This window comes from Anastrepha ludens, chromosome 6 (genome assembly GCF_028408465.1).
Source record: "Anastrepha ludens isolate Willacy chromosome 6, idAnaLude1.1, whole genome shotgun sequence".
Taxonomy (NCBI): domain Eukaryota; kingdom Metazoa; phylum Arthropoda; class Insecta; order Diptera; family Tephritidae; genus Anastrepha; species Anastrepha ludens.
The window spans coordinates 81529099-81543265 of NC_071502.1; the positions used below are offsets into that span (position 1 = coordinate 81529099).

Below are 14167 nucleotides of genomic sequence, written 5' to 3' on the forward strand. Positions count from 1 at the left end.
TTAGAAATTCAATGGAACCATATTTATTGAGGTTAGTTGCAGAAGCGAAGTATATTTTTTTATATTTTTTTTTATAAGCGTTAAATTTGGGCATACAATTTTGAAGAATATTGAGCTGCACAAGGTCTGCGAGCGGAAAACAAACACCTTCACTTATAAGATTTGCGAAAAAAAGGTTTGTTCTTTGGCGTACAAAACGTTTTCTTCTTTTTTTGTGGTTCTGATATGGAGCGTAAAATCCATTTGTCATTACTTCAATTTTCTTCTTGTCTTTTTGCCAACAACAATAAATATATGTTTTCCTTAATTTATCTCTTTCACTAAATGATAACAATTAATTATGTCCTTGGCAACATAAAAAGGTAAAATTTTAATTGTAAGAAAAAATCGTATTCGACACAGGAAGTTTAAGACACGTTTGCTCGCCTTAGTTCGATCTGTACACCACTATGCAGCGAAATTACTCCGCGCTCACCAAAACACTTTCAAGCTAATTTTGCAGATAACAAAACTGCTCAATCGTGAGAGCGTTTCGTCATCCAACAATTGAATAAAAAAGAAAGAGAACGGAGTAGATGATCGAATCGCGCATTAATAACAATAAAAATGGAAAACAATACAAAACTATGACAACAAGTAAACAAAATACAACTATACACTCGCGCTCCGCTGCATGTTCACCGTCTGTGGGCAAACAATTTTGATTTTCAGCGAGCGGGTCACGCAGATACGAGTATTCATAGCTTGTGATGCAGTGCGCGAACATTACATTGAAAGCAAAAACAACTATTTCATTTTGTGGTGATGCTTGAAGCGTGCACATCGGCGCACAAAAATTAGCTTAAGTTAGGGCAGTTAGTTGAGTGCACAGTAAAAATTTTAGTTTAATGTTAATACCAATTTGGTGTTTATATATAACAAATCCAGAAAGTATAAGATTAAAACCATTCCGGTTTCAGAAAAGAGAGAAAGAAGTTAATTAAAATATTCTCTTTAAAAAACCAAGAATGAGACTAAATTATATACTTTTAAGGGTTTAAAAATAAAGCTAAAATGGTTTTGACTTTATCTGAGAATTGAAATAAATTTAATAATAATTAGAATTAAAGTTAATCCAAAATTGAATTGAATGTAGAACTTTCTTGGGATTGAAAGTAAACCCTTGAATGATATTTTAATTCCAAAAAGGAATTGAATCCAAACCAAAATTGTAGTAGATTTAGTGCATTGTTGACGAATCCTCAAAACAAAAAACAAAATAAATTTTTTAAATAAAAATTTACGTTTTATTTAAAATGACATAAATTTATATACATAAGTGAAATAATAATACATATTTAAATTTTATTCTTTAATTTCACATGACATTAATAAAAACATTTTTTAATCTATAAAGTACACTTCAAATGGTCTTACATTATTACTAGTAATGTCTTAGACAAATAATGCTGGACACTTAAATCTAAATCTTCAAAACTTAAACTACGTAATTTATCAAAAAGAAATTCATTTTGAAATGACATGCCTTCCCATGTAATACTCATTTTTGTTTGATATCTATTAGCGAGAGATTTGCATATCTTGTAGTTATTGATTACTGAAGCATCCCTTATAAATTCGCGATGCTTGGCTTCGTATCTCATTGCCCATGTATGAATCAGAGGACCCATGTTTTTTTAGAACTGAGGGGTAGTGGGTTAAAAAGTGAAGTTTTGGAAGCAGGGTTTCCCCATAAACTTCAATTATACATTTCAAATGCAACTCTATATCATCTTTAAGAGATTGTATATGTTGTTGTTTTAAGACCGAGGATAATGCAACTTTTATTATTCGAATAAGCGAAGTAACCCCAATCCAAAAGCGGGGTAGAATGTCATAGAAGTTAAAAAAGATGAAAGGCAAGTGCAATATAAGACATACATTTTGAGAGGCTGACAACCCAATGGAAGTTCGGCATTTTTTATCAAGAGTGATTTTCGGTGGGATGCAGGTGTTTTGCAAATAGCCGATACAAAATTTTCAGTTTTTAAATGAAATACAACATATACAACTGTTTCAGATTCTCTCCCACATAAAAAGCAAAACTTTGCCATCGCTAATTAATATTGAACTTATTTAGATAGTTCCTTAAACTTATTCTCAAACTTAGATTGCACTTCTAATAATCTCGAACTTCGCTTTCTTTTATCGTCTATTTTGTAAATAAATTTGGCAATAAATCCCAAAAAGTTAGCCAAAGTTACATCAAACTGTATATTAAATACGTAAAATGCTTTAAAATACAAGTCAAAACCTTGCCTAAATTTATAATGCTCGGGAACTGCTATCTTCTTACCATCAATTGTTATGAAATATTGGCAAATTGTGGCTTTGTCTTGTCCAACTGCAACGATTGTGGCCTGACCAGACGTTATTTTATATTCTTCTAATGGTGTGTTAAGCTGTAAAAACAAATTTTTTTATTTATGCCAATTAAGAACAAACAATTTATAGTAAATTACGTTTTCAAAAGAAATAAAACTGTCGACAGATTTTTGGAATTTTGCTTTTTTTTGTTCGCGTCCACTGGCAGTGGATGGCAGCAACTTTAAGAAAATCAAATAAGGTATTACTTCAAACGACCATTCTGTACAGTTTCCCTCAACAATTGTTTCGATTACTTACTTGATGCAATTGTTGTAGCCACCGGGAACTCCTCACTTTCAGGATAGATTATTTTAAGGAAATGCACTTCCGCGTGGTATTTCACTTTTAAAAACATGCTTCTAGAATAGTGGAAAAAATGACACTGAGAGTGAGTGAGTGACAGAGAGTGAGAGAATTTTTTAATACTTTCTTGGTTTTACTTTAAATCAAATAATACTAAAGTTCAGAGTACATTGAAATTAATTGAGAGTGAAAAACTTTTTTAATACTTTTTTGGTTTTACTTTTAAACCAATAAATTTTAAATTGAATATAATTGAAACTTAAACTGAAACCAAAATAGCTTGAAACATTAAAGAGAGCATTTTAATGTTTTTTCGGTCTTACGTTAAATCTAATAGGTATTTAATTTCAAAAACGCAACGCTCAGCACCTATTAAAGTTTTGTTTTAAACCCATTTTGGATTTAAAATAATTGCAAGAATATTTCATCGTCTTAAAATAAAACTTTTTAGAATTAAAAATCAAATTTAATTCCAAAATCGTATAAATTCAATAGCAACTGGTATTAAATATAAACCATCATTTTTTACTGTGTGCCTAAAAAATGGGCTAGCATTGATTTATTAAATGGCAAATAAAAAGTGATAAATATAATATAACAAAAACGAAAAAACCAGAGCATGAGGTATCACTAAAAGGTTTGAGTGCAGAAATATTTGCTGAATATGTTTTTACTATTACTAAGCAAAGGAACTGGGATGAAATATTTGTCAAGAATTTCAAGTCTTTGTGGCTTCGTCCTGAGGCAAACAATCTTATCGTAGCGGATAATGCGCGTCGCGCATTAATGTACTTTTTTAACAGTTGCAGGCGTTACTAATTCGAGAATGTAGTTATATGTAAGTCTGCACGTCCATACGCAAACAATATTTTTAGAACTTTTTTAGAATCTGACAATTCACGCCTTGCATGGTATCTTTCTTCTCCTTCTAATGGGTGATTTTTTAGCTATTATCTTTTGGTTCATTAACAGTTGGTTTAAACAGCTGACGCACGTCTCGTGTTTTGTTTCACTGTCAAACATCTTCAGTTTGGTCTATAATTTAACCATGAATCGTCTTACAAACGAGGAACGCTTGCAAATCATTGAATTTTATTATAAAAATGCGTGTTCTATTAAGAAAGTTTAAGCTCCACTTTTTATCGAAAAATTGTGTTCAGCGACGAAGCTCATTTTTGGATCAATGGGTACGTAAATAAGCAGAATTATCGATTTTGGAGTGAAGATCAGCCAGAAGAATTGCAAGAGCTACCAATGAATTCAGAAAAGGTCACAGTTTGGAGCGGCTTATGGGCTGGAGGTATCATTGGACCGTATTTCTTCAAAGATGCTGCGAATCGTAACGTAACTGTGAATGGTGAGCGCTACCGTGAAATGATATCCAACTTTTTTTTGCCCAAAATGCAAGAGCTTGACTTGCATGACATGTGGTTTCAGCAAGACGCTGCCACATGCCACACAGCACGCGTAACAATGGACTTGTGGAGAGGCGAGTTCGGTGATCATTTTATTTCACGTTCGGGACCTGTCAATTGGCCACCCAGATCGTGCGATACAACGCCTTTAGATTATGTTTTGTGGGGCTATGTTAAAGCTCATGTCTATTCAGACAAGTCTGCTTCGCATTAACGCATTGTAAGACAACATTAAAGCATTTATAAGTGAGATACCGGCCGAAACATTAGAAAGAGTATGCCAAAATTGGACTAAGCGGATGGACCACTTGAAGCGCAGTCGCGGTCAACATTTGCGTGAAATAATCTTCAACCATTAAATTATATGGACTGTACTATCGATTTAAATAAAAAGTTCATGGATTTTTTTGAATTTTACATGTGTTTTTTGAAAAACTTTCCTATAGCGCTTAAAAAATCACCCTTTATTTGTCTACTCCCTTCTTACCTATGTAGTACAAATGATATTGTTTTTGTTGCTTATTCTGTGAACTTGTTTCTCTTAACAAATACTTGTTTCAACAGTGCGTGCAAAAAAATTTTCTCTAGAACACAATAAAAATATAACTAAAATTATTGTACGCTTATAATTATGCAACGTGATGTATTTCTTTCTAATTTTTTATTCACTTATAGAAACTCATGCATTTAAGCATCTCTCAAGCGTTTTTCACGGATGTTCAACTTATAACCGTTCACCCATAGGTTTGATTATCAGTTCATGGATTTGCACATGTGGCGGCGTTTGGAGGCAGTAAACCAAAGCGTCGGCAATATCTTCCGATTTAAGACACACCAAGTTCGGTATCATTTTGTGTATACTTTCCGTAATCATCTCAGTTTCCGTAGCACCAGGACTAATGCTCTAAAAGAAAAACATTATTTTTGAAAAACCTTACAACTGCAAACAAACACACAAATATGTTAAACCTACAGTAATTTTAATATTTGTTTTTTGGTTCAAAAGCTCTTGCCGATAAATTTCTGTTATTGCGGTGATTGCGTGTTTTGTCGAAGGATAAATGTTATAAGTAGTGTTCGGACATATCGGCACATAGTGCCCAACTATGCTATTAATCAAGAAAATATGCCCGTCTCCACCATTTGCCTTCATCGAGCGAAAGGCCTCTCGTGTACAGTAAACCACGCCCATAATATTTGTATCGACGACATCTCGTACATCTTGAGAATTGCCTTCTTCCAGTAATGTGGTGGTGGATCGTAGGGCGCCCGCGTTGTTGACCAACACAGCAACTGGCCCAATTGTTTTCTCGATCTGCTTGAAAACGGCTATTACTTGCTCCTCACTTTGCACATCACACTGAATGGCGTGAATTCGTTTACGTGCCTCAGCGTTAACTTCATCCCGCAGTGCTTCGACACGCTCCTTGCGTCGTGCTAGGCCGACGGTAACCAATCCGTTATTTGCAAGATATTTGACAACAGCAGCGCCAATGCCAGAACTGGCACCTGTGACTACAGCAACTCGATTCACCCAACGTTCCATTGCTTCTAAAACAAATGCAATTCACTCTTCTGCTTCCAACTGGCTGATTAATTGAATACGCAATGCATTTGAATAGATGCGAGTGCACTTATTTATAGCAGAAATTTATAGATAATGACAAAATGTTAGCGATTGTCAGAGGCTTGTTTATCAACTGGAATACTAATATGTAGATACATTCTGTGCGAAAAGTATCGGTAATTTATAATTTAATTAGTGCGTTGCAAGGGATTTTCTAAATGCGAAAAAACAAGATGAAATGGTGATTCAATAATATTTACACACTGCGAGTTATGTGGCTTTGGATGAGCAAATTCGGTGAAAAATAGCAGAAAACTGTAGAATATATATGTATATAATTGGCGCGTACACCCTTTTTGGGTGTTTGACCGAGCTCCTCCTCCAAATGGAAGGGCCTACAGTTTCAAGCTGACCCCGAACGGCAGATATTTTTATGAGGAGCTTTTTCATGGCAGAAATACACTCGGAGGTTTGCCATTGCCTGCCGAGGGGTGACAGCTATTAGAAAACACTTTTTCTTAATTTTTTGATGTGTAGAATGTTTGATTAAAAACTAAACAAATATAAGCGGATAACTTCTCTTATGTAAGAACTGATATAACTCCTGTTTACTGTAGTTCCTTTCGGTCGAAGACATACACGAGAACTCGTAGATTGAACTCTACAGTAAGTGTACTGCAAGAATCATGGGTCAACCATTTCTCATCCCTGTTGACAATTACTGAACTAGCTGAAACCACAACTTAAGATAACAAAAATGAAATGACGGACCCCAACTTTTAGGCGTATGTCTAGCAATTACTCAATTAAAGAATAGAAAATCGCCCAGTATTGACAATATGAATAACGAATTCATCAAATATGGAGTACCAACACTATGCAATAAAATATGCAGACCATTCCGCAAGATTTGCGAGTCAACAACCATACCAGAAGTTTGGAGGCAGACTATTATCATCACAGTATTCAAAAAAGGCGAGATAAAAGTAACGAAATAATTACAGAGGCATCTCCTTACTCTGAATGTCAAAACTCTTCACAAAAAAAAAATGCAACGAAAATATCAAAACACGGTATGTGCGACGAGCAACAAGGCCTCCGGAAAAACAGATCGACTATAGATGCCAAATTCATAATGAGATAAATCGCAGAAAAATCGTTGGAATTTGTACAAAGCCACCTGCTTTGTAGGCTTCACTAAAGCCTTCGACAGGGTTAGACTAAAGAACGTGATAGAGCTTGTCAGCAAAAAACAAGGCTGCGAAAAATGTTTTGAAAGTAATCTGCGAGTTCACCAATAACAACGGCGCAGCCATAAAAGTAAACTCAAAGCTTAAGGTATTAGACATACCAACAACATCAGGAATTAGAAAAGGCCTGAGTTCAACATTATAATGGACGAAATAATGGATCAATTCAAAAAATCGATTCCGATGGGATCCTACCCAACAATATTCCAGGCAGAAATATATGCCATTGAAATATGTGTGAGAGAATGCCTTAGAAGGAAAATGAGAGGTACTCACATCTACATACTTTCAGATAGCCAAGCGGCTCTAAAAGCCCTTCTATCAACAACCATCACCTCTAAATTGGTAAACGATTGCCTAAACCTCCTAAACACGTTAGGAAACCTCAACACAGTAACACTATGTTGGATTCCGGGACATGAAGGACATGAGGGAAATGAAATGGCTGACGACCTTGCAAAACAAGGAGCAAATATGCAACTTACTGGTCCTGAGCCTTTCTGTGGACTGACAAAAGGCCACATTAATGAATTCCTTAGGAAATGGGAGGAAAGAAAACTTGCCGCACACTGGCTAAACTGTGCCGGTCAGCGTCAAGCCAAACTATTCCTAAGTCCCAACAAAGGAATATCTGACAAATTTCTCTCACTAAACAGAGTAGATCTGCGTCTTTTAACCGGATACCTTACAGGTCACTGCAGCCTGAGGTACCATCTAAACAATATTGGTCTATCCGAGACCAATGTCTGCCGCTTTTGCGAAATGGACATAGAAAGCTCAGAACATGTGCTTTGTGAATGTCCTGCGTTGGGCAGACAAAGACGTCACCACCTTGGTGGTATCGTAGTATCTCCATGCAATCTTTGGAACAACAAACCCAAAACTGTGCTAAAATTTCTAAAAAGCCTAAAACTCTAGGGTTACAAAATAGGCCTTTCACAATAGATCAGCTCTGGTCGCAGTGCGTAATGGCCTTCTAATAATAATAATAATAATGGATCAAGTCAAAAAAGATGCACCTCGATTCCGAATGACAACCGGCGAGTTAAAGATAATTAGTTCAGCAGAAGACGCAGTTCTTATTGCTGAGAATAAAGACAACCTACAGAGACTTCTCTTCAAATTTGAGCAAGTTACCGAAGTGTACGGCATGCAAATAACTGCTGAAAACCCCAAATGCTTGGTTGTATCCAAAGAACCCATAAGAGGCAAATTGGCAATCAACAACTAGCCGATAGTGCAGGTTCTTGAATCCACCTACCTCGGATCAAGAATCACCGGCAATAAAGATCTAAAAATAGAAGTAAAGCAAGCAGCAAATAAAGCAGCACCGCTATCTCGTTGGCTGAGAGCTGCTGTGTGGAGAAACCAGCATATGAGGACCGAAAGCCAAGTAAGAATCTCTGAGACGTGTTCTCATGCATGCTGCGGAGACAAGGGCGGACACAGCTGTAACGCAAAAAGGCATGACAACGGTTGAAATGAAAACACTACGAACGATAGCTGAATACACAGTGTACGACTGAAAGACGAACGAAGAAATAAGACAAATTTGCAATATTGCAGAAATAATGAGGTGGGTCCGAACTCGAAGAAAGGCATGGAGAGATCACGTCCGAAGAATGCCGAATGGACGCCTGGTGAAGATGGTATTAGACGGCAAAGTTAATCGACGCAGACCACCCTGAAGACCGCCAAAACGCGGTCATGAGTGTTGAACGTCGGGATTTGCTGATACGCAAAACTAAGCATGCAATATAATATAAAATAGCCTATAACTCTTCTTGTAAACAGAATCAAATTCGGGAGCTGCAAGAGGAAGCTGGAACAGAAAATTTTAAAGATCCTATAGCCTAGACAGACGGCGACGTTAATCGGGACTACCGGCGCAGTTAATTCTGCTCAAACATGTAGTGTGACAGACGGTTGTTACGCGGAATAGTGAACAGCTGATTTGCTTAAAAGATGGACCGCAGACAACAAATACGAGTATTAGCTGCCCTGATACTCCGAGTATCAGTCCTGAGTCGTAAAGTCCTCTCTCGACGAACAAAACAAACACTCTACAAGGCTCTCATCATGCCCGTCTTAACGAATGGCGCAGAAGCTTGAACGATGACAATATCCGTTGAGGCGTCACATGGAGTATTTGAGAGAAAGATTTTGTGGAAGATTTTCGGACCATTGCACGTTGATGACGGCGAGTATCGCAGACAATGGGACAATGGGATGGATTAGCTTTACGACGACATAGACACAGCGCAGGTGCAGCGGCTTAGATGGGCCACGGGTCACCGAATGAATGCAAACGCTACGGCTCTGAAACTATTCGACGCAGTGCCAACTGGTGGTAGCAGAGAAAGAGGAATATCTCCTCTGCGTTAGCAACACCAGGTGGAGGAGGATTTGACTTCACTTGGTGTCTCCAACTGGCGCCGGTTATTACGAGAAAGAAACGACTTTGTTGGCAATAGGAGAATGAATTTGTATGAATAAAGAAGATTTTAAATTTTACTGATTAGTTCTTGGTACTTATTTGACAGTGTGTATTTTTGAAAAAGTATTCGTGTGCATACAGATCAATCGATGAGTGCCCTGCTGTGAAAGACAAAAGTAGTAAAAAAATATAAAAGTATCAGATTACAATGAGAATATCCGGACTGAAAATTAACTATTCCCAAAAATACTAGATTTGTACCGATTATAAAATGATTCATTCATGCTTATTTTACGTGGCTTTAACCTTTTAATGCTCTCTTATTTGGGTAAGTTGTAAACCATTAAAGCAAGCACCTATTCAATTACACCTATGCCATTTTAAGTGAGCGGGAAAGATAACAAAATATTTTTTACTACACTTGAAATCTTTTACTTTTGATAACAAGCATTTTGAAGTACTTTTATTTAATCTTCGGCGTGATACGAATTTCGAAATATTTATGTATTTATTTTTCCTTATTATCAATACTTAGCAAACGTAGAATAACTGACGCAAATCTGAGTCTGCTAAATAAAAAAAATTGTCTAGTATTTTAAATTATGTTATATTATATTATCTTATGTAAAAATTAATATTTGTCTGTTTGTATGTATTTTACTAATCATCGGATTGCAATAGAGAGATTGTTAGAGGGCCTGGATTGAACTGGTGTAGATTCAATGTTGGAACAGCAGCCTATTAAACTGTCGCATAGTGATGGGCGAATAGAGGTCAAGTACAATCTCGAGAAAGGCAAACAGAGGAACCCCACAGGGAGGAGTGCTTTCCATTCTTCTACGGAAGCTAGTGATAAATCAGATTTTCATCAAACTTAAGAATAGCAGATCGAAACTGACGGCATATGCTGACGACTTAACTGTTATCATCTCAGGTAAGTGAAATACTCACCAGGACGCATAGAGAGGTTTACACGTGAACGGAAATGGTCGGGTTGGAAGTAAATCCAGAAAAAAACGGATGTAATGCTCTTTACGAGGCAGTATAAGATTCCTAAGTGGTCACCACCGATGCTAGGAGGAGTTGAGTTCACACCAAAAACATCGACTAAATGCCTATGTTCCCACGACAGTCGGTTCTACGTTACCGGAACGACCCGGATTTATATCCGGCCAAGGACTGTCACTTCAGCAACATTTCTCATTTATTTAGGGGAATATTTATGCTGCTACAACAACAACAACAACTAAATGCCTAGGCATTGTTGTGGATAGCAAACTGTCATGGAGATTTAATGTGGAAGAAGAAGCCTCGATGCCTTATACGCATGCAGAATAATGCTCGGAAAGACTTGGGGCTTGGTGGACGGGGTGCGATAAAGTGACTTACTTTGAAAGAGTGAAAAGCGTGCAAAGATTACAGGGATATGTGTAACCGGCGCAGCGAGCACAACTTTAACAGTGGCTGTAGAAATACTTCTCGTCTGGCATCCATTCAAACTAGTAATAAGAAACTCAGCCGAAAGATCTGCTCTAAGGCTGAAGATGTCATGACTATTCGAGCAGAGACTTTTTGGTCACATCAACATTCTGAATTTAAACGGAAGGTCAGCTTACGGTATTTCTTGATTTAAATTTGGCAAAACGCCTAGCGTCATTTAGAGCAAAATGGAAGGCTGAGGGGTCTAGATACCACAAGCCTTTCATACAATTTCTTTACAGATGCGTCCGAAATGGGGGAAGGAGTAGGAGCCACTATTGGTGGTCATTTTCTTATTCCAAGGGCCCTTCTTCTTTTATCCAACTGTTTGGTTTTACCCCTTTTCTTTCCTCCTCTGTGGTATCACAACGGACGAATTTTGAATATTTGTCCAAGTGGGCCCTCAGTGGTAAAATCTCAATAAGTCATTGAATTTCTACAAACGTATTTATGTTAAGTTATAACTAAACAAAATAACTCTGTCAACAAAATTAGTTTTTCTGCGGCAGCGACGCGCCGGGTAATAACTAGTACTTAAAACAAGGGTTAGTTAAGTATGCGATTCGTACTAGTTGTGAAGTAGCTCACCTCTAATACATTTGGTAACAGAGTAGGCCATATTCACCCACATGCCTTCATCCCTTTACTTCATGTGGTATATAGATACATATCAGAGTCATGGGCACATAGTACATACTAGGGCGGGTCGATTTAAAAATCGCTCATTGCGCTGTGAAAATCGTATTCTAGGGATTAAAATAAAAAACTTTGTCGAAGGAACCATATCTTTAAACGAATTCTGATGTCCCCCAATTTGGGTCGAACGAAAAATCCCACTTTGACCCATTTAGAGTGCTCCAATCGAGTCCAAATGTATGACCGACCCCCACTAACTTTGGACGGCCGATCCACCCATGCCAGTGGCACACCCCTTGGAACTCCCCTGGGGGTTCCCCATACAATCATTTCAAAATATCACCATTTTTGGCCTTTACATGAGAAAAGAAACTAAAAAGTTCGACCCAAATTGGGGGACATCAGAATTCGTTTTAGAGGTATGGTTCCTTCGGCAAAGTTTCTTATTTTGATCCCTAGAATATGATTTTCACAGAGCAATGGGCGATTTTTTTGCCTCCCCACAAATCGACCCGGCCTAATACATACACATACTTATAATTTATGAATTCACGAATGAAGTCTCTTATTAGGTATTATAGGTAATTATATCGACTTCAGACATTAAATTATAGGAAAAGTGTTCAAAATAGCATTGCCCGCTCTAAAAAACGATGCATGCGCCAAATTATGTATTTAAATAAGTACTGTATAAATTATTAAGTATACAAATTTTATGTAAATTAAATAATTTTATTGAAGCATCCAAGCATACATGACTAGATTAAGCTATCGTCTTACTTAGCTTATTTAAGGCTTTTGTTAGAAGGGAAGAACTCTGTGTCAACTTAATAACTTAAGCATATTTTGATGTACGTCAAAAACCTATAAACGCCAAATATCTTTCGTTAAAACGCTCCATCACTTAATTCCCGGCTCTATTAAGCCGTCTATTTTTATATATTTTGCTTGCGTGATAATACCCTATTAAAGTGTATAATAAGCCCATATTTGTATAGCACAGCTGCTTCGCGTTGTTTATGTAAATAAATAACATTTTTGTATGCATAAAGCATAGCCTAGACGTTGCGACGTGTGTACTCAACCAGCAGCGCACCTAATTACTCATGTTAACTAAAAATTCAATTCTAATTCAAAATGCATGGGTCATTATTATAACTAGAGCTGTGATAGTCATGCAAAATAAAAGGCCAAAATATGCATGCAAAAATGCATGAAAAACTCTGGAATATGCACGAAAAAATGCAAAAAAAGACAAAATATGCACGAAAAAATGTATGAAAACATGCAAAAAAGCACAAAATAATATTAGAAAATCTCTCAAAAAATACCGAAAATGCAAAAAAGGAAGTGTTTTCTCCTGGGTTAGTAAACATATTTATTTTAGTTAGCCAGATACTTATAGTAATTCATTGTTGCAAGTCAAAACAAGATAGTGTTTCAGACTATCGAACGAAAAACTCCGCCATTTTTCAGTTAAAATTGTCTTGTAGGTTGAGAAGGAACGTTCTACATCCACCGATGTAGCAACAGCAAATTTAAAAAATGTTATTTCACATGGTGTCAATGCTGTTATATATTCATTCGAAGCACTAGCTCGTGAATCTCCGTCAAAATATAATTAATTTCAAGCAAAGAACTATATCCAATATTCCGAGATAACACTTCTTCGAACTTCTTCAAAAAACGGCCGTCGGTCATTGTGCCTAAGATAGAATGGATTTCTTCATACTGCTCTATACACTTTTTCAATTCAAGTCCTTTCGATTCTAATGTTTTGATCTTGTCTGTGATGAACGTGAAGTTAGCTTTTATAAATGCCAAATCTTGTCGAATATTGGACGCTCGAAACGCTTTTTTTTCCATCTTGATTACATTCCGAATCTGCACCATTCAAATAATCAACAACCGATTTTATAGCGTCAAATTTGTCAGCGTAGTAATCACATGCTTGTAGCCAAGTTCCCCATCTAGTGACAATTGGTTCGAGTGGCAGTGGAATGTCCGGATTTGATTGCTTAAACAGCTGTCGTCGAGCTGTTGACTGTGAAGGAGTAATGGTTTTTTCAATATAATAATTTGAACTATAGATACAAATAGCAAAATGTACCTTGACGAAGGCAGCTTTTACTTTTGATATCAGCAAATTTCCTTCATGGAACTCTGAACGAATAAATTCTACCAATCGATGCAATCCATGGGCAAAACATGTAACGTGTAGCATTTTTGGGAATAAAACTTGAAGAGACTTCATTGCCGAAATCATATATGCAGCAGCAGCGGTAGTAACGGGCATAAAATTTTCATATTAAATTCCTTCAATACAAAAGAAACGCGAAGAAAAAATGCAAAATTGAGTCGTTTTTCGAGTGTTTAGGTAAAAACTTACCTTTAGGCCATAAAAGAAACAATGATTCAGTAAAATATGTTGCGATGTAGCGTTACATTTGTCTAATTCTTTAACGATCAACAAATAACGCGCAATATCCGTTGTTTCATCCAGAGTAACCCAAATATGTTTTCCATTAGCTTTTAAAAGCAATTTTTCAATCGGTTTTTCATACAAATGTGGCACATAATTACGACGAAGTGTACTTTGATCTGGAACTGATTGTGAAGTGTATTTTTCTATGAATTGTACTACACTCGGATGATTCACTTTATTTAATGGAAT

General features: G+C 36.6%; 2 protein-coding genes across 2 annotated transcripts; both read right to left on the reverse strand.

Moving 5' to 3' along the window:
- Positions 1–4753: 4753 nt before the first annotated feature.
- On the reverse strand, positions 4754–5746 carry LOC128866210 (farnesol dehydrogenase-like). The gene is made up of 2 exons (XM_054106759.1): positions 5098–5746; positions 4754–5028 (listed from the first exon to the last, which is right to left on the reverse strand). Exons 1-2 carry the CDS (start codon positions 5668–5670, stop codon positions 4849–4851), a joined length of 753 nt encoding a protein of 250 aa, XP_053962734.1. The 5' UTR covers positions 5671–5746; the 3' UTR covers positions 4754–4848.
- A 6525-nt stretch (positions 5747–12271) lies between these two features.
- Positions 12272–13792, reverse strand: LOC128867942 (uncharacterized). Its single transcript, XM_054109581.1, has 2 exons — positions 13604–13792; positions 12272–13537 (listed from the first exon to the last, which is right to left on the reverse strand). Exons 1-2 carry the CDS (start codon positions 13787–13789, stop codon positions 13298–13300), a joined length of 426 nt encoding a protein of 141 aa, XP_053965556.1. The 5' UTR covers positions 13790–13792; the 3' UTR covers positions 12272–13297.
- Between the last annotated feature and the right edge of the window lie 375 nt (positions 13793–14167).

What these genes read in the sequence shown, in the direction of transcription:
- LOC128866210 (XM_054106759.1), bottom strand. Translation starts at nt 5,670, where the DNA reads ATGGAACGTTGGGTGAATCGAGTTGCTGTAGTCACAGGTGCCAGTTCT. An exon ending in AAACAAATATTAAAATTACT is followed by an intron (nt 5,029 to 5,097) that starts GTAGGTTTAACA and finishes TTTTTCTTTTAG; the next exon opens with AGCATTAGTCCTGGTGCTAC.
- LOC128867942 (XM_054109581.1), bottom strand. Translation starts at nt 13,789, where the DNA reads ATGCCCGTTACTACCGCTGCTGCTGCATATATGATTTCGGCAATGAAG. An exon ending in TAAAAGCTGCCTTCGTCAAG is followed by an intron (nt 13,538 to 13,603) that starts GTACATTTTGCT and finishes ACTCCTTCACAG; the next exon opens with TCAACAGCTCGACGACAGCT.